This window comes from Andrographis paniculata, unplaced genomic scaffold (assembly GCF_009805555.1).
Source record: "Andrographis paniculata isolate CXL003 unplaced genomic scaffold, ASM980555v1 Contig87END, whole genome shotgun sequence".
Classification (NCBI taxonomy): domain Eukaryota; kingdom Viridiplantae; phylum Streptophyta; class Magnoliopsida; order Lamiales; family Acanthaceae; genus Andrographis; species Andrographis paniculata.
The window spans coordinates 2,911,869-2,931,473 of NW_026137625.1; the positions used below are offsets into that span (position 1 = coordinate 2,911,869).

The following is a 19,605-nucleotide window of genomic DNA, read 5'->3' on the forward strand; positions in this document are numbered from 1 at the left end:
TATTACAAAATTAGTAAAGAAAAAAAATTAAACAAAGTCATATGTCTGTTTGGTTTACAAGTTGGACTGAAGATGGGCACCATGCCTTCAAATTTTATTATTTTTTATTCAATTTTTTTTTTTAATTTCCATTAATATATATTAAATCATATTGAATAAACTTTTTCTATAAATAAATAAATATACAAAACAATCATTGAAGATTTGAAATTGAATTATTTAGCATTTTAGAAATAAGGAATGAAATGAAATGATCCCACTTGGGGCTGCTTTCTTTTTATTAATTATGAATGTCTTTCTTTTTATTTATTACTGTTTCAATAATATATTAAATATATATTACAAAATATTATATTAGATATATTTAAATTCAATTAAAAACAAAAACAAAAACAACACCACTGTATAGTATTGCTTTTTTTTTTTTTTTTTTTCAATTATAATCTACCAAAATAAATAAGTCGGGACGGTGGAATTCGAACTCGAAATCTAGAGATACCATATCAAATGCGCATAATGATCGTTTTACCTAAAAATTTAAATAATTAAAAAAAATACGTAATTAATATATTTATCCGCAAATGAAAATCTCAACAACTGTCCTCAACAAAACACACATCTCAAGAATATATATATATTTATTTATATTATACTATTGAAAATATATATTTAAATGAATAATAAAAAAAAAAAAAAGGCAGGGGAAAAAAAAAACATAATGGGAAATAAAGAACATTATCTAGCTGAAAAATGAAAGAAATGAAAATGGCTTCCGGTAATAAAGTAACCACAGATGTCCACCCAACATTGATCTATTAATAAAGAACCAAGGCAATGATAGTTTATTTTCATTGTAGTATTTATTTTTAAAATAATAAAAATGTAAGTAGAAACATTTTATTCAATATTTTAAATAAAATTGATATTATTAAAATATCTTAAATTAAATCTTTTTTTTTTTATTTTTTTACCATAATTAAATTTAAATTTGGTAAGGAGGAAATCGTGATTTTAAGGTCATGAGTTTAGACATCTGCTGCTTCTAAATCTTGCCTATCACATATCCCTTTTGAACTTAATTTATACACTATTAAGTTTGACGACAGATTCTTAGGTTATTATAAAAAATAATATCAATAGGTTATAAAAACATACAAAAAATATACCTTTAATTACAACACTAAACAAACAAACTCATAAATAATACTGTGACACTCCAGCTCGCAAGCCATGCAAAGTCGAGCGTGTCGGGATTGCAAACTGACTCAACATGTCAACACTAGTCCTTTCAGCGTTCTTATGTCCTTAATGCGCATTACGCTTAACTCTGAAGTTTTTTCCGTAGGGTTTTCGAAAAAAAATGTGCACATTATTGACATGAGTAGTTTTCAATCAATTTAACCTCTTATTCAGCCTCGGGGGTATTTCATCATCTCGACTCATATCGCTATTCAACTCCGGAGTATTACAAATACTCCCTCCGCCAAATGTAATATGAGTTTATTAAGGTAGATACAAAAATTTACATAAAGTATAATTAATAAATAATTAAAAAGTATATTAGTAAAAATAATTATTTTACAAAATAATTATACATTAAATTAAGATAACTAAATAGTTTAATTAAAATTATAAAATACTCCCTACATCCCGGTTAATTTATCCCATTTATATTAGACAAAGATTTTAGGTATGGTATAATTAATGAGTAATTAAAAAGTGTATTAGTAAAAATAATTATAATTTAATAACAATAATTTGAGATTAAAATTAAAATGACTAAATAGTTTAATTAAAATAAAATTTTTTATAAATTATGAATTTTAAAATGCGATTAAAAGTGTATAATTGTATTTCTAAAAGAAATGACAAATTACGTTGACACGAACGGAAATAGAAATAATTGACAAATTAAGTGGACGAAAAAAATATAAAATTTAAAATGAGTTAAAAGTGTATAATTATATTTTTAAATAAATCATGTGAGACGAAGAAAATAAAAAATAAAAACAAATTAGGTTAAACTGAAAGAGTAATAAATTCGTCTTAAAAAAACCCAAACAAACACAACCTCTTAATTCTTCCTATAATTGGCGAATTAATTACCTAAGAAAGCATGAGTCCGCTCACCATTGACCATAAGTTGAGGGAATCTTTTATTAATTATTTTATTTTTAATTTCTAAATTCTAGAAATCCGACGATAGTCTCTTCATTATTACACCACAAATTACTGTCAAAATTCGATGGGATACTTCTGGATTATTGCCCAACAGACACACTTCGTAATCAGAGCCCTTTAAATTTACGAAAATGGTCGCTTTCCTCCTGTCCTCTCCCCATCCCCATCCCCAACCCTTCTTCTTCTTCCTCACTCCTTCTCCAATCTCAATCGCCGCCTAATTGCTCGAATCGAAGAAGACGAGGAAGAAAGAAGTTCGGTCGCCTTATTGCAGTGGAAGAATTCAAAATTGGGGTTTCGATAATTCTGAGGTGTATTTCAACTGAAGGAAGGAAGTGTTAATGGTTAGTCAGTGTGGGTCTGATGAGGAAGGAGATGATGTGTGTGTAATCTTTTGAGGTTGTCGTTTTCTTTCGATTTTTCGAGCGTCTCGCTGTCGTTGTTTCGGTGAATGCCTGCTTTCTCTATTCATCGATTTTCACTATCAGTTTCGACGGTGGTTGTTGATTTCTTCAGGAACCTTTTTTTGTTTATTTTTTAATTTTTGATTAAAGGTAAGCAATCTCACTCGCTTTCCAGATCTTCCTACTTCTGTGCCTCTTCTTACATTTATGCTTTCGGTTTTCATTGTTGTTGTCTAGGTAAAAGGTTGTAAGCATGTATCTATCTGTGTAAGTGGTAGTGAGATCTGTTTTTGGTGTGTGTGTTGATTGTTGATACAACGTTTGTTTCGATTGAATACCAGGCTGGTTCGAAGGGTTTAAGATTGTTTGGAGAAATCGATAGATTGGATACTGCAAGGCTGGTTCGAGAAAATTAAGTTTGTTTGGACAGATAGATTGACAGACATAGAGACGATGAACGGCGCGGCCTTGGTGGCCATTGCCGCCACGATCGGAAACTTTTTGCAGGGCTGGGATAATGCAACTATTGCAGGTTATTTCTCCCCTCTTTAATCTAATGCTTATTATCCATTTTTCTGTTCAAATTCGTGTGTCCTTATCCATGAGTTTTGATTTGGTTGCTTGAATGTTAGATATCTAAGTGTGTAATGAAATTTTGTAGATTAGGAGCTTGTTCTTACATATATGCCCGTTGAGTTTTGATTAATTTCTCGAATGTTAGATCATTCGAAGAATTGAGTTGTGCTCTGCTTGGGAGTATGTAAGGAAATGTTGTAAATTAGGTTCTTGTTTGTACATATATTCCCGTTGAATATTCCGATTTCTTGATGTTAGATAATTCGAAGAATTGACTCGCCCTCTGCTTGGGAGTATGTAAGGAAATATTGTAGATTAGTCTCTTGTTCTTACATATATGCCCGTTGAGTTCCGATTCGATTTCTTGAACTGTTAGATCATTCGAAGAATTTATTCGCGCTCTGCTTGGGAGTATGTGAGGAAATGTTGTAGATTATGCTCTAGTTATTACATATATGCCCGTTGAGTTTCGATTCGATTTCTTGAATGTTAGATCATTCAAAGAATTGAGTCGAGCTCTGCTCAGGAGTATGTTAGGAAATGTGGTAAATTAGGTTCTTATTTTGAACATGTATTCCGTCGAGTATTACGATCTCTTGGCTGTTAGATCATTTGAAGAAGTGATTCGGGAGTATGTAAGAAAATGTAATTAGGTTATCCAATAGTCATCTAAATGCGTTTCGTCGTGTAACAGGAGCCGTTGTTTACATAAAAAAGGAGCTCGAGTTGGGGGCCGCCATAGAAGGGCTAATCGTGGCCATGTCGCTGATCGGCGCGACGGTAATCACCACTTGCTCGGGTTCGATTTCCGACTGGGTCGGTCGTCGCCCGATGCTCATTCTATCATCCTTGTTTTATTTCGTCAGCGGCTTGATAATGCTGTGGTCTCCCAACGTTTACGTCTTACTCCTTGCGAGACTATTCGACGGGTTTGGCGTCGGTCTCGCGGTAACCCTAATCCCTCTATACATTTCCGAGACCGCCCCGCCGGAAATCCGGGGCCTTCTGAATACGCTCCCGCAGTTCATGGGCTCGGCCGGGATGTTCTTGTCCTATTGCATGATCTTTGTCATGTCCCTACAGCCCGCGCCAAGCTGGCGGCTGATGCTCGGAGTTCTCTCCGTCCCGTCTCTTGTCTACTCCGCCCTAACAGTTTTGTATTTGCCCGAATCGCCTCGATGGTTGGTTAGCAAAGGGAAGATGGTCGAGGCGAAAAAGGTTCTCCAACGGCTCCGCGGACGGGACGACGTTTCGGGTAGAATTCGACCCGAATTTTTATCGAGCAGTGGAACGGGTTGTTCTTGATTCTATATTTCTTTTTTTTATCTGCAGGGGAGATGGCATTGCTCGTCGAGGGTCTAGCGATCGGCGGCGAAGCTTCGATAGAGGAGTTCATCATCGGCCCGGGAGAGGAAGTTGATAAGGATCGAGAGACGTACGCCGATAAGGACCGTTTTAAATTGTATGGTGCCGAGGAGGGTCTTTCGTGGGTGGCGAAACCCGTAACGGGGCAGAGTCGACTCAGCCTCGTTTCTCGGCACGGTAGTATGGCGAACCAGAGCTCGCCGCTTATCGACCCGCTGGTGACGCTCTTTGGCAGTGTCCACGAGAAGGTTCCGGAGACGGGGAGCATGCGGAGCATGCTGTTCCCGAATTTTGGGAGCATGTTCAGTGCCGTCGATCCGCAAATCAAGAACGAGGAGTGGGACGAAGAGAGCCTGCAGAGGGATGGCGACGATTACGCATCGGACGTGAACTCCGACGACAATTTACACAGCCCGTTGATTTCGCGACAAACGACGAGCCTCGAGAAGGACTTGCCGGCGGCGCCGACGTCGCACGGGAGCATTCTGAGTGGCATGAGACGGCGGAGCAGCCTTATGCAAGGCGACGGAACGGGAATCGGTGGCGGATGGCAGCTGGCGTGGCGGTGGTCGGAGAAGGAAGGCGACGACGGGAAGAAAGAGGGAGGGTTCAAGAAGGTTTTCCTTCACCAGGAGGCGGTGGCGGTGGCGGGATCGAGACGCGGCTCTCTCGTCTCAATCCAGGACAGCGGCGTCGACGTTCCCGTCGACAGCGAGTTCGTCCATGCCTCGGCTATCGTAAGCCAGTCGGCCCTTTTCCCGAAGGCGCTCGTCGATCGACATCCTATCGGGCCGGCGATGGTTCATCCAGCACACGAGGCGTCGAAAGGGCCGAGCTTTGCGGCTCTTCTTGAACCGGGAGTTAAACGAGCGTTGGTCGTCGGAGTTGGGATTCAGATACTCCAGCAGGTAGTAGAATTTAATCGAAAATGTCGAACGGATCGATCAATCTTATGTACGGTTATTCGTCGTTGTTGTCGTTTTCGTGCAGTTTTCGGGGATCAATGGAGTTTTGTACTACACTCCCCAAATTCTTCAGCAGGCTGGGGTGAGTGTTCTTCTTTCGAACCTCGGACTCGGGTCGGATTCAGCGTCGTTTCTCATCAGCGCGTTCACGAATTTGTTGATGCTGCCGAGCATCGCCGTCGCGATGAGGTTTATGGACATTGCTGGGAGACGGTAATTTCCCGTCCTTCGACTGATCGTAGATTTGAAGATGATTGAAACTGTCGGAAAAATCGAAATTTGTTTCAGGTCGCTGCTGCTGACGACGATCCCGATTCTGATAGTGTCCCTGGTGATTCTGGTGATCGGGAATGTGTTCGATTTGGGGTCGGTGGCGCACGCGGTGATCTCGACGATCTGCGTGGTCGTGTACTTCTGCACGTTCGTGATGGGGTACGGGCCGATCCCGAACATCCTGTGCTCGGAGATATTTCCGACGAGGGTGCGGGGGATGTGCATTGCGATATGCGCGCTCGTGTTTTGGATCGGGGACGTGATCGTGACGTACACGTTGCCGGTGATGCTGGGCTCGATGGGGCTGGCCGGAGTGTTCGGGATTTACGCGGTGGTTTGTGCAGTGTCGTGGGTGTTCATATTTGCGAGGGTGCCGGAGACGAAGGGGATGCCGTTGGAGGTGATAACGGAGTTCTTCGCCGCCGTCGGGGCGCAGCGGGGGAGGCACGAGTAGAGCACGTGACAAGGGGGGATGGTTTATATTTACGTTGTGTTTTGCGACGAGGACGGCGTCGTTTTGAAGTAGAGTTGTTTGTAGGAACTTATATTTGGGTAGGACAATGCATGTGGAAGGAATTGAACTTTATTAAATGGTTGTGTGTTTGTTTTTGTCGACATTTTGCTGAAATTGATTGTCACGTTATAAAATAGCTGCTACAGTGTTGAATTTTAATACTGAATAATTCACAATATACTAACAAATAACAAAATAAATTATGATTATACTTAAAATTCTCATTGAACTAGAAAAGTAATCGACTGTAAATAAAACGAATATATTGGATCAAATAGTCCATCCCCATTTCGAACAAAAACACATATGAGAAGAGATGTAAACAAAACATATAAACAATCTATGAAACGACTGAATGCTATTTACATTACACTTACCTCTAGTTTTGGCACTTTTTCGATCGACTCGAGCTTTTTCCGGGCTTCGATCACGACCATATCGCACAAAAAAACTCAAGGGGTTTGGATCTCCTCCGATGGCGGATTACTCGTGTGATCAGAAACGGGAGGATTAGGACCGGGTTTAGGATTAGGCGAATTATGGTCTAATTCACTTTCGGGTTTCATATGTGGCTTCAGAGGCCTCTCGAAGTCTCGGGCAGCAGCAGGATCTATTACAAGTTTTCCAAGTTTTTGCTCCTGCAATAAAGTCGATATCAAGACGAACCAGATAAACATCAGATGGTAGCTAAGGTATAGAATTAGAAAAGTTTACATTTTGAAGTGCTTCGAGCTTTCTCTGAAGAGCTTCGTGCTCGGCCTTGATCCGGAACGGTACGCCGTGTTTCTGGTACACGTTGTTTTGGGCCAAGTCTTCGTCGATATCGCTGGAAGTCGTCGCAAAAGGGTGATTTGCAGGAATCCAGCGGATGGTGTCGGGGTCGACGTCGGGAGGTATGGGTTCACCTTCCTTGAGGAATACTTTCGGCCTCTTCCATTGATAGGCGCGGGATCTTCGTTTCTGATGTGAGGTTTTTAGCTCGTCGGTAAGCGCCACTGGCGCCAGGCGATAAACTTTTCCACACATCTCGACGGTTGAGTTGGTCTTGCTCATCTTTACCATCGGGTTGTTGAAAGGGTCTTCGTATTTGAGAGGGGCAGAGCTAAGAAAAAGGAAAAAAGATAAATTATAGATACAATGTGGATGTAATAAGTGAAATAATCTCGACCACGGTAGTGAAGGAAAGTAGAATCGTACATGCCTCTTCTATCCGATCTAATCTGTCCACGGCGCACAAGATCAGCTACAGAACCCTGGTAGTTATAATTGGATTTCCTCGCATTGTGTCTTTTAATCACTAAAACGACAATTGTCGCTACAATGCAGAATCCAATCGTAATGTTAATTCGAGAAAGCTCCCCAATCTGAGCAAGAAATGAAAACAAAAACTATGAGTACATTGAATGTCATGCGAGCAATCCCTCGAATATGTGAAAGAAAGCAAATTCAAAACTGAATGGTAAGGGGGAATTATTTTTAAAAAATTGTGCTAGTTTCATGTGATGAATGTATCGACAAATTGGCACCGGAATTCCTCAATATTGCATCGATTAAACACCATCTAACCGACTTAAACCTAAAAACAGTAAAACAGTATCACATCGTTCTTTTCAAGTAAAACCATACAAAGAAATTCGTGACGCGGTTGAAGAAATATGAGGCTGTTGCGACGAACAAATGCATTGCATGTGTTTAAAACGAACGAGGCAGTTAAGTTATGAACATCAAATCTGTCGTTGAAAGACCGCACTTTGTGTTAAACTCATGAAATTTCCAGTCTGCATAATAATTGCATGCAAAACCCTAAGCCCACAGCCTAAACTCGGATCTACGACAAACAAATGTAAATGTTTCAGAACGTTCTGCATACATCATTACTCAGTGCTATAAAATATCATCACAGAATTTTGTCAATAATTTCAACATCTCTAACTTATTCTTATAAGATTGTTTATCCTTGAACTAAAATTCAAACACAATCAGCTTTTGTAACGAATTTGTTCCTGGTTTTCAATTCAACAGGTAAAGCAGATTCATAACCTTGTTAAATTATGAAATCTATACGCATATACACTCATAATTTCAGTTTCTTAAGGTTTATTCCAAATTTCAACATAATAAAGTACCATCGTAAAAAGGAAATCAGACAGGATATTACCGATGAGGCAAATGCAGGGAGGGAGCCAATCGATTCATGAAATTTAGCAACTAACTTCCGCGTGGCGTTTTCCGATTTCCCACTCACAACGGCGTCGTTTTGGAAGCGTTTGCCATCGTCAGAACCTACTGCTTTCACCACAACCTTTCTGCACACAATTCTTCGGTTCCAATTCCAGCAATTCAAAAAAATTCCTGAATCCGACCTAAGCTGAGCTTCGTCCGACGAATTTCATCAGAAAACCAAAGAACTATTATTCATCGAAATTAAAATAAATAACAAAATGAAAAAGTAGCTCACTTACATTGACAATTGGCGCAGAATGAAGGCGCACAGTCCAAATTGACGCCATTTTTAGGTCTATTACAGGTATAGCTGGAGCGGCAACTGAGAAATCATTCTGGTTAAAATTAGGGCAAAATTCTTCCGAAATTGGGGGAGGAATACCGACTGGTCCGGGAAGAAATCACTGAATGAGATCTTTCGCAATATGAAATGGGCCTATTGGGCCCAATATTGATATACTATTGGGCCAAGTTAAATTGTCTTCTGGCCTAATTATACTAAAACCCATTTCACTATGGGTTGAGTTAGATGTGTGTTATTATTTTTTTTATTTTTTTGTTTTTTTGTTTGTTGTCATCCAAATTTATTCTTCTTGTAAAAATTTTTATTTTTACATGTTTTTCTTAAAATTTGTGACCGGTCAAATAAGCACACAATTGAATGACGAAGAGAGTAATATGAATATGGTATTTTGTAAATAAATTTATTTCTTAACTTATTCATATTTTCATTTTTATCTGTCGAATCGAATATATATATATATATCTTTTTAGTAATTGTAAACTTTACCATTAATTATAAATATCTTTACTTTCATATTTATTTACATTATACAATAATTTTTTTTAATAAAATACAATAAATATTATCAACTACTATGTAAATATTAAAAGAAACCCATCCCATATTTTCTTTTAAATTTATACGTTAGATATGAAAATTGAATAATGTGTATGGTTTGAGATTTTATTATTTATTTATTTATTTATTTTATGACAGTAGGAACTTAAAGTCACTGTTTTTTAGTGAACTTTTGGTAAATTTTTTAATGAATTTAATAGTTTCCAAATTAAGTCTAACAAAACAAATCATATCGAGACAACATAATTTATTTTTTATTTTAAGAACAAAAGAGTTTGTTCATCCAACCAAATATTTTTCTAACATGATTTTCAATATATATTATATTCTCTCACAAAATTTAATAATTTAATACAAAATATTATTTTTTATATTATTATTTGTCATACATGATAAAAAAAAAATATATTTCACATTAAAACACTAAACAAACAAATCCAATAATCAGGGGCGGATGTATGTGGGGGCAAACCCCACTCCCTTATAATTTTTAATTTTTTGTTTTTATTTTATAATATGTAATATAAAAAATAATAAATAAATTAAAAAATTGTAAAAAATTGATAGAATATTTATGTGAAAATTTAAATTTTGAATAATAAAAAAAATTATATCATAATAATTTGTTGATAATATAAAAATAGATATGAACAAAAAAGTAATAAATAATAATTAAAAAAAATCTTCAAAAATTTCTTAACCAAATACACAGAAAATGATATTTTTAACGTCTTTTTTTTAATAAATGTTTTTATTATTTATCAATTTCATATAATACAAAATTCATCTTGTAATATGCAATTGTCAATGTAGATTGATATTTTGCAAGATTTTTGAAATATGATAACTCCATTGATAAAATTATTGGATAACAAATAGACGATGATCGTTTCAAAATTTTAAAAATTAGCCCCCCCTTTCATCATGGTCTGATTCCGCCTCTGCCAATAACAATAATAATAATAATAATAATAATAATAATAATAATAATAATAATAATAATAATTTGCTAAATAAACCTACCCTATATTTTCATTTATGTTCTTTAAAATTATCATCTGACTATATTTTTCAATATGGTTTATCTCTTTAATATAAATTCATGGTTGCAATTAGCATAATGAATTAATATATTCACTATAATTAACAACACTTTAAATATAGTTAAATAACACATAACAAATAGGCAATTAACATATAAATTATATTAATATAATATAAATATAACACTACCTCCGTCCACAACCGATCTATCTATTTGTATTTGACGTCATTATTTTTAACATTAAAAATATCCTTATATTTGTATAATTTTTTGTACAAATTTTATTTTATTAGTATTATAAAACACCAATAAAATTATTTTTGTCGTTTTTCCTTAATTTGTAATATATTTTAATATAATAATTAATATTTAAAAATTAACACGTAAAAAGTAAATAAATAAATTGACCGGTCTACGGAAGTAGTATATAAATTGACAATAACTCACACTAACATATATTATATGATAGTGTAGTATAACCCCAAACAATCAACAAACGATGTAATATTTTTTTTTGTAAAAATAATTTATGTTAATCATATATATATATATGTATATATCTATTTTTCACAAAATATTATATATATATATTATTATACTATAATTATTAAAATTTCTGTAAAATCTCCAAAATGGATAAACTGAAAATGTTTCAAGTATATGATTTAAATATATTTTTAATTGAATACAATATTTTATTTTTTTTGTCTCGGGTAAAAGTATATATTTATTTTTGACACAAAATTGAAGAAATAAAAATATTTTAATTACAGTAGAAAATTGAAAATAATGTAAAGATAGTTTTGTCTTTATCTTTTTAGTGTAAAAGTAATGATAAATATATAAAATATATATATAAATATTTTATTGAATATTGAAAAAAAAAAATACATGTTGGTATGGAACATATAAAAATAACAAAAATATATATATATATTTCTGGCAATAACATCTAATTTCTCTCAAGAGAAAAAAAATAATAATAATTTTTTTTTAAAAAAAAAAGAAAAACATCCAAATTAAGAAATAGATAAATTAATATTATGGTGTAAGAATCGAATAATGTCAGTATTTCTTTATCATAAGTGGTAATAATAAATTAAATTATCCTTCCTTGCACTATATTATTATAGTATTGCATTAAATTAAATTAAATTAAATTGATGGTTATTTCTGTTTGTGGTCTGTCAACTATTTATTTGTCGCTATTGAAAAAATATTTTGAAAATCCACTGTGAAGGCTACCCTCGAACCATTTTTTTTTCCTCATAATTAATACTCTGTACGTCCTATTTTTTCGTTTTAAATAATTATTGTCCTATTTTTTTTTATAAGCATAAATTTTACCTTTTTATCATTTATTTATTTATTATTTTTAATTTTTATTTTATCATAAAGGATAAATTTATCAATTCATACCGAACAATAGAATAAAATATATATTTATTTAACACAAATATTGTATTAACTAAAAACATATAAATGTGTTGTATCAATTTTATTTTTGTGTCAAAATCAATTGTATCGTTTATTGTTTATTTTTTCCATGTTGATTTTTTAATATTAATTATTATATAAAAATATAGTACAAATTAAAAATATATATATATATTTTTCTATTAGTGTCTTGTAATACTAATACAATGACATTTTTACAGAAAAATTATGTTTCAAAATTTTGAAAAGTTTGGTGAATAATTAAAAATAAGTATTTTATATGCTATAAATATATGTTGACCTTGCTATTATATATATAACAAATTATTAATATAATAATTAAAATAAAAATATATTTATATTTAAAAATAACTATTGATAAATAGTACCAAAATCATTTAAAAAAATATATAAACTCAACTCAATAAATCTCTACACATGTCTTATACTACCTCCGTTCCACGTACCGTGTCCGCTACACTGTAGACATGGTATTTTAGAAGGGATATAATTAGTAGATAATTAAAAATATATTAGTGAAAATAATTATCCTATAATATAAATAATTATAAATTAAGATTAAAATAACTAATTAGTTTAATTAAAATTTAAAAGAAAAAAAAATTAAAAAGTTTAAAATGAGATTAAAGTGTGTAATTATTTTCCAAAAAAGAAAAGTGACATGGTATATGGGACAGACAGAAACGACAACATGGACATAGTATGTGGGACAGATGGAGTAGTATATTTTAATCTAATAGTGTCGACAAATCAATGTGGAAGTCGTGTGATCCTCTAAGTTACCAAGAATTAAATAAAAATAATTAATATATAATTATTTAATTTAAAATTTAAGCTAAAAATAAACAATAAAATGTGCCTAACTAACTATATATAGGTGTAGATGAAATTTATAAGCAAAACCACACACATATATATATATATATATACATGTTTTAATGGCTGAGATTTGTCAACAGGGAATTGATTACACAGCCTTATCATCCTCAAAGATTCCCAAATTAATAACATCCACTAATTAATTTAAAAATAATGATCATATAATAAAATAAATTAAATTAAATTAATCACTATCTCATATTTCAATATAGTTAATTTTCTTGTTGACTATTGCCCTAATATGCATTTTGTCTTTTCACCTCTTTAAAATATTCAGGAGACAAAAAAAATTGATTTGATTGTTATTATTATTATTTAAAATCATTTATATATATATATATATATATGTTTTATTACTCCCTTCATCCCACGTATCATGTCCACGTCGCCGTTTCTGTCTGTCTCATATTCTATGTGACTTTCCTCTTTTGGAAAATAATTACACACTTTAATCTTATTTTAAACTTTTTAATTTATTTTTTTAATTTTAATTAAATTAATTAGCTATTTTAATCTTAATTTATAATTATTTTATATTATAGGATAATTATTTTCACTAATACATTGTTAATTATTTATTAATTACACATCTTCTAAAATACCATGTCTACAGTGCAGCAGACAAGGTATATGGGACGAATGGATTATTATATTATTACTTTTATACTTAAGTGCATTTTAATAAGATAAAATTACAAGGATTGCTTACTTGTGATTTATTATTATTATTATTATTACTATTATTATTATTATTTGTTAACAATTAGTTTTGTTTATTTTGAAAATAAAGTTAATTGTATGTGTTGACTTTGTGTGTTTCTATGGATGGATGTATTTTTTTTATGTTAGGTAATTGATATATAAAAATATACATATATATTTTGTGTTGCATATTTTATTTTTTTAATATGTGTAATATCATTTTGATATTTTATTTTATTGGAAAATTAATACTTTCTTCATCAGGAGTAATTGTATTATTTTTTTTATTATCCGTTAAATTTATGTATAATTAATTAATAGTAATATATTATTTATTTAAAATTTTATTGTTATTACTTTAATAAATAACTAATTTATTACTATTTTTTTATTTTTTTCACTAATTTTTTATTCCCTCATTAATAAATTTCTCTTAATGCATAAATTTTAATTTTTTATTTATTTATATTTATATTACTCCCTCCGTCCGTTCTAGGTAATTTGGGCGTGTTAATGTAGACACTGAAATTTAGGTAAAATATGATTAGTAAGTAATTAAGAAGTGTATTAGTAAAAATAATTATTGTATAGTAAAAACAATTATAGATTAAGACTAAAATAACTAAATACTTTAATTTAGATTAAAAAATTATAAAATACAAAATTTAAAATATAATTAAAGTGTATAATAATATTCCAAAAAAAGAAATTGTAAGTTACGTGAGACGAATGGAAATAGAGACAAATTATGTGGGACGAAGAGAGTAAATACTTAACATACTGTTACTTCTTAAATTAAATTATGTGCCCAAATAATATGATACTCCTTCTTTTTATTTATTCTCTCACTTTTTTTAAAAAAAAAAAAATTATACACTTTAATTTTATTTTATAATTTTTATTTTTATTTTTAAAATTTTAATTATACTAATTAATTATCTTAATTTTAGTTTAAAATTACTTTTATTATATAATAATTATTTTTACTAATATATTTTTAATTATTTATTAATTATTTTATTCTTAAAATCTCATGTTTACCATGTAATTAGAACATTGTAGTCGGACGGAGAGAGTATAAACAGCCGTAACAGAAAGAATATACTCCCTACGTCCTAATACAATAGTCTAGTTTACTATTTTTGTCCATCCCAAAATAATAATTTTATTTTCATAAATAACCATATCACCGTAAAACTATCCATATTTTTTAATTTTTTTTTATTACACAATTGCCACTACTTTTTACACTAATACACTTACAAGGGCAAAAAAATCTTTTATCAACACTTTTTACCCACTACCAATATAATATCAATGTTCCTAAAATCCCGTGCCCAGTCCAATTAAGATACTCCCTCCTCCCACATAATTTGTCCTTATTTTCTATTTTTGTTCGTCCCACATAATTTATCCTTTCTTTTTTTAGAAAATTAATTATACACTTTAATTATATTTTAAATTTTAAAATTTAAATTTTTTTAATCTTAATTAAACTATTTAGTTATCTTAATTAATCTATAATTACTTTTACTAAATAATAATTATTTTTACTAATACATTTTTTAATTACTTACTAATTATATTTTACCTAAATTTCTGTGTGTACAGTAATACATCTATATTACATGGGACGGAGACAGTAATATTTATGAGACGAAATGAGTATTTTAATAGAAATTGTACATAAAAAGTGAGTGTTGAAAATGTTAAAAATTTCAAACCAAATGAGTCAAATTCAATAATGGTGGCACAAATGTATTCTTTCTCTAGTTAACATGTGCCACAATCAATTATATATATATAAATATAATTTGATGCATCATATCAAATAAAGTGCCCAAAAAAGACAATTAATATTTCCTTAATATTAATACCAACAAAAGTTAGGTATGAACATATAATGATAAAAACTTAAGATTTTAAAAGATCTTAACAAGAATTTCTTGTTTAAAGATGCAATCTATATATATATATATATATATTGTGTGTCAAATGGGGAAAAGAATTAGTTCGACTTCAACGACGTCGAGAATCGACGAACGAATTGATTGTTGAATCAATTATTATAAGTTGTTGGATCAATTATTAATCGACTATTGTTAATTTTGAATATATGTTCGATCGGTGATGATTGTATAGTTCACTTTATTTTTAAATACGTCGGATTGTACGATACTACATTGTTGAGTATCGTCGTGTAATTTTTCGTAGTTACTATAATAAGGATTTATTTTTATTTTTATTTTTATTTTTATTTTGAGAATTATGTTTCTTTAATCAATTATTTAAATTTTGCATTTTTTCGAAAAAATCAATCATTTTAATTTTTTGGTATCGACTATTATTTTAAGTGTGTTTGATTGCGGGCGGATTTTAGTTTTTCTGTTTGGATTTTTTAATACTAGTAAAAAGTTGAATTTGAATAATTGTTTGATGTAATATAAATATAGGTCGATGTGATATTTTAATATAAAATAAATTTGTAATATAATATTAAAAGAAAAAATAAAAGAATTATTTGATTTGATATTTTTAAAAAAACAAATTAAATAGTAAAAATACGTGGTAAAACCCAAGGAACTAACATGTTTAATTTTTATTTAAATTGAACTGATAGCGTATTTGTTTGCAAGCTGAAATACTATTAGCAGTATGTTTCTATTTTTTCCCAACTATTTTCCCAAATTTTAATTTTAAGATAGAATCTTTCATTTATTTTTATTTTATTTTATTTTTAAGCTCATTTCTAAATAAGCATAAATATTTTTTCATAAATTATTTTATTTTACTTGTGTAAATATTTTTATTTTCAATTATTTATTCATATTACAAAAGTTTAATTTTCTCACAAAATTATATTTATTGTGACTATACTTTAATACTCCCTCCGTGTCTCACTTACCACGTCTATGTTGCCGTTTTTGTCTGTTCCACGTACATGTCACTTTCCTTTTTTGAAAAATAATTATACACTTTTAAATTTTAATTAAACTAATTAATTATTTTAATCTTAATTTATAATTATTTATATTATAGAATAATTATTTTCACTAATAAATTCTTATTTATATTATAGCAAGACAAGGCATGTGGGACTGAAGTAGTAAAATAAAACATTCAAAAATAAAAAATAAAAATTATATTCTAAATTAATTTTAAATTAAATATATTATATTACATCATTATCCACTTACAATCAAGCAACAACGTTAGCATTATTTAAACACTAAAATACAACTTGCAATTGCAACCAAAAGCAACCCAAATTCTTAAAAATACATAAATATTATATATATAGTAAAATGTTCAACAAAAAATTATAAAAAAATTCATATAACGAATTTGTAATATTTTTAAATTTAAATATTTCCTAGCCATATATATATATATATATTAAAGATTCTTCCCATGTAACAGTAATAAATGAAAACCAAAAAAACACAAACAAACAACAAACCATTTTCATTCAGAAAACAAATTAATCGCAATGAGATTCATCACTACTGATATGAATAGAAACTTGTTTTGTTTTATGTGTAGAGATTTTGGCAATTTGTGGATGCGCTGTAAATGATTTGAACCTTTTTTGTTTGGACTTGTTGAAGAAACGTACAAATCTGATCTGATCTGATCTGATCTATGTAGATATATATAGATACAGATATACATGTATATATATATATACAGGATGATGATGATGATGATGATGATGATGATGAATGATGATGGTGGTGGTGGTGCAGTGGATCTAGAAAGTTCTAATTGATTGTAACCGTTTTCAATTTAAGAGGTGAGTGTTGTCTACTGTGCGATTGGTACAGTAATTTAAAGTGGATTGAAGGATTAGGGTAAAAACCTGTTCACGCGGATTGCGAGCGGCGGAGGATGAGCGGCGGCGGCGGCGGAACACGTGGCGGTCGGCAAGTCGCCGCACTTTTGGCACCGCGCCGCCCCCAAAATCTGGCGGCAGGAAGGACAGGACGAGTGAGATCCTAGCCACGTGTCAATGCACAAAACGTGGAATCCATGGCCGCACTGCGGAAGCACTCGGATCTCTTCGCCGGCGACGAAATCGCCGAGGCAAATGGCGCAGTCGGAGAGCTTAGCAGCTGCGTGTTCGCCGTCTTCGCCGCCGTAGGTTAGCTTGGGGAGCGAATTAAGTACCTTCTTCTTCACGCCTCTGTTCGCCGCCGCCGCCGCCGCGTCGTGCGCGCCGGCCATACGTCGAATCCAGGCGCACCGCGCCACCACGAGGAGTCCGAGGACGCAGATGAGCGCGCAGAGAAGCGCGGTGAGGATGACTACGAAATCGGAGTTTAGAGTTCCCATATCCGGCGGAGATGTGTTGTTTTTTTGCGATTGATGCGTCGGAGATGCGTATTCCTTTGGCGATTGGTGCGGCGGCGCCTCCACCGGCGATATGCCGCCGGCGAGTTGTCTGGAGCGGGCGGTCATATAGAGATAGAAAGAGAGCGAAGTTTTCTGAAGAAGATTCAGATGCGAAGGCAGAAGAAGCGTATATTTTATTTTTATATTTAAATATAATTAATTTATATTAGAAATAAGGCAAATATTAATAAGAGAATTGCAGAGTAGCTTCAATTGCAAATAGGTTTACTTTTAGGGGTCTCCCTACAATTTATAGGAATTGATGGACTTTTAATAAAATTATATACATATCGTAAAATTTTATCATACAATTAATGCCTTTTATAAGGCTGTTATTATATCGTATGACTTAGGTCCAATGTTGTGATTTTTGTTTGTGTGATTTTTATTTTGGGTTTGAGTTTTAAATGGTAAAATTTTAAATTAAAATAATTATTTATTAAGATATAAATATGTATTGATATAATATTTTGAATACAAAATTAAATTTAAATATAATATTTTTACATGTAACCGTGAGAATTGTATAATTAAAATATATACTTCATAGTTGTTTTCATGTCTCTTGAAATACTTTAATATTAATTGTTTTTCTTTTTAACAAATAATAAATAATATTCTTTCCGTTTTAATATATATATTTTTTTATTAGTGATACGATCTTTAAAAAAATTATGTTTAATTAGTTAATAGTAATGAGTTATGATATTATTTTATGATTTTTATATAATTAATAATATTAATAGTTTTAAAATAAATTTAATATATATATAATTAAGAAAATTAGAATAAAATTTTCTATAATAAAAGTATATAAAAAATATATATTATTTATAAACTAATTTTATAAAAGATATGAATTTTATTTTTTTAAAAATAGATAGTAATAAAAGAATTTTGAATAAATCTACATATGTATAATATTATATGTTGTGTAGATAATTAAATTAAATTTATATCAGTTAGGCACATTTTGATTAAGTAATTTTATACAAAATTGAAAAGTATCAATTGTTATGAAATAAACAAAAATAAAAAATGTATCATTTGTTGTAAGATAGAAGAAATATATTCATATTCATGATAGTTTTATTAAAAAGAATAAGCATTAATTGAATATCACATCTATTTTTTTTTATCAATTATATTACATTAAAATTTAATTTTACATTCAAAAATATCACATCAATACATATTTATATCACATCAAACAATTATTTCAATATAAAATTTTACTATTCGGAACCAATAATAAAACCCTATAATTATTTTCATGGAATAAATATATCTTATTTTAGAATAAACAAATACAAAACGAAATTAAAATTTGGAGTAAACACACTCGAAATTACTAAAAATGAGTATAGATTCGATTAATGGAAATGAGGCATTTAATTTGAAAAAAGTGGTTGAAATGAGACTATCACAAATTAATGTCTTTCACATGACGAGGATTTAGTTTCATACATTTTGGGTAAAGTAATTTGGAAATGTTACGGTTACGTTGCAACACATTTTTATTCATTTGATACTATATTTTTTTTCGAAAAAATTACATTAATATATATATATATTTTTTTAACTTCCAAAATTTTCAAAAACCTCTAAAAATCCCTTATCTAAACAAACTCTACTGTCCGGACAACACCTGAAAATTTACGTTTTGTTATTTTATATGTTCAAACACAATGAGCTACTTTTTCCGTCTTAGATATTTTGGATTCATTAATGTAAATACAAAAATTTAAGTAAAATATAATGAATAA

General features: G+C 30.6%; 3 protein-coding genes across 5 annotated transcripts; 1 reads left to right on the forward strand and 2 right to left on the reverse strand.

Moving 5' to 3' along the window:
* Nucleotides 1-2,266: 2,266 nt before the first annotated feature.
* Nucleotides 2,267-6,437, forward strand: LOC127242549 (monosaccharide-sensing protein 2-like). Of its 2 annotated transcripts, none has more exons than XM_051262126.1 (6): nucleotides 2,267-2,735; nucleotides 2,927-3,117; nucleotides 3,856-4,416; nucleotides 4,494-5,434; nucleotides 5,517-5,704; nucleotides 5,780-6,437. In XM_051262126.1, the coding sequence occupies exons 2-6, from the start codon at nucleotides 3,039-3,041 to the stop codon at nucleotides 6,216-6,218; spliced, it is 2,208 nt and encodes a 735-aa protein (XP_051118083.1). In that variant the 5' UTR covers nucleotides 2,267-2,735; nucleotides 2,927-3,038; the 3' UTR covers nucleotides 6,219-6,437. The 2 variants fall into 2 exon arrangements, with proteins under 2 accessions (XP_051118083.1, XP_051118081.1); XM_051262124.1 differs by having other exon boundaries at nucleotides 2,267-2,525.
* Nucleotides 6,438-6,502: 65 nt separating this feature from the next.
* On the reverse strand, nucleotides 6,503-8,882 carry LOC127242550 (protein MULTIPLE CHLOROPLAST DIVISION SITE 1). 2 transcript variants are annotated; one of them, XM_051262128.1, is made up of 5 exons: nucleotides 8,741-8,882; nucleotides 8,437-8,646; nucleotides 7,476-7,642; nucleotides 6,993-7,380; nucleotides 6,503-6,888 (listed from the first exon to the last, which is right to left on the reverse strand). In XM_051262128.1, exons 1-5 carry the CDS (start codon nucleotides 8,786-8,788, stop codon nucleotides 6,853-6,855), a joined length of 849 nt encoding a protein of 282 aa, XP_051118085.1. In that variant the 5' UTR covers nucleotides 8,789-8,882; the 3' UTR covers nucleotides 6,503-6,852. The 2 variants fall into 2 exon arrangements, with proteins under 2 accessions (XP_051118085.1, XP_051118084.1); XM_051262127.1 differs by having other exon boundaries at nucleotides 6,503-6,916.
* Nucleotides 8,883-17,021: 8,139 nt separating this feature from the next.
* LOC127242517 (RING-H2 finger protein ATL8-like) lies at nucleotides 17,022-17,971 on the reverse strand. The gene has a single exon (XM_051262064.1). It carries the CDS (start codon nucleotides 17,903-17,905, stop codon nucleotides 17,294-17,296), a length of 612 nt encoding a protein of 203 aa, XP_051118021.1. The 5' UTR covers nucleotides 17,906-17,971; the 3' UTR covers nucleotides 17,022-17,293.
* Nucleotides 17,972-19,605: the final 1,634 nt, after the last annotated feature.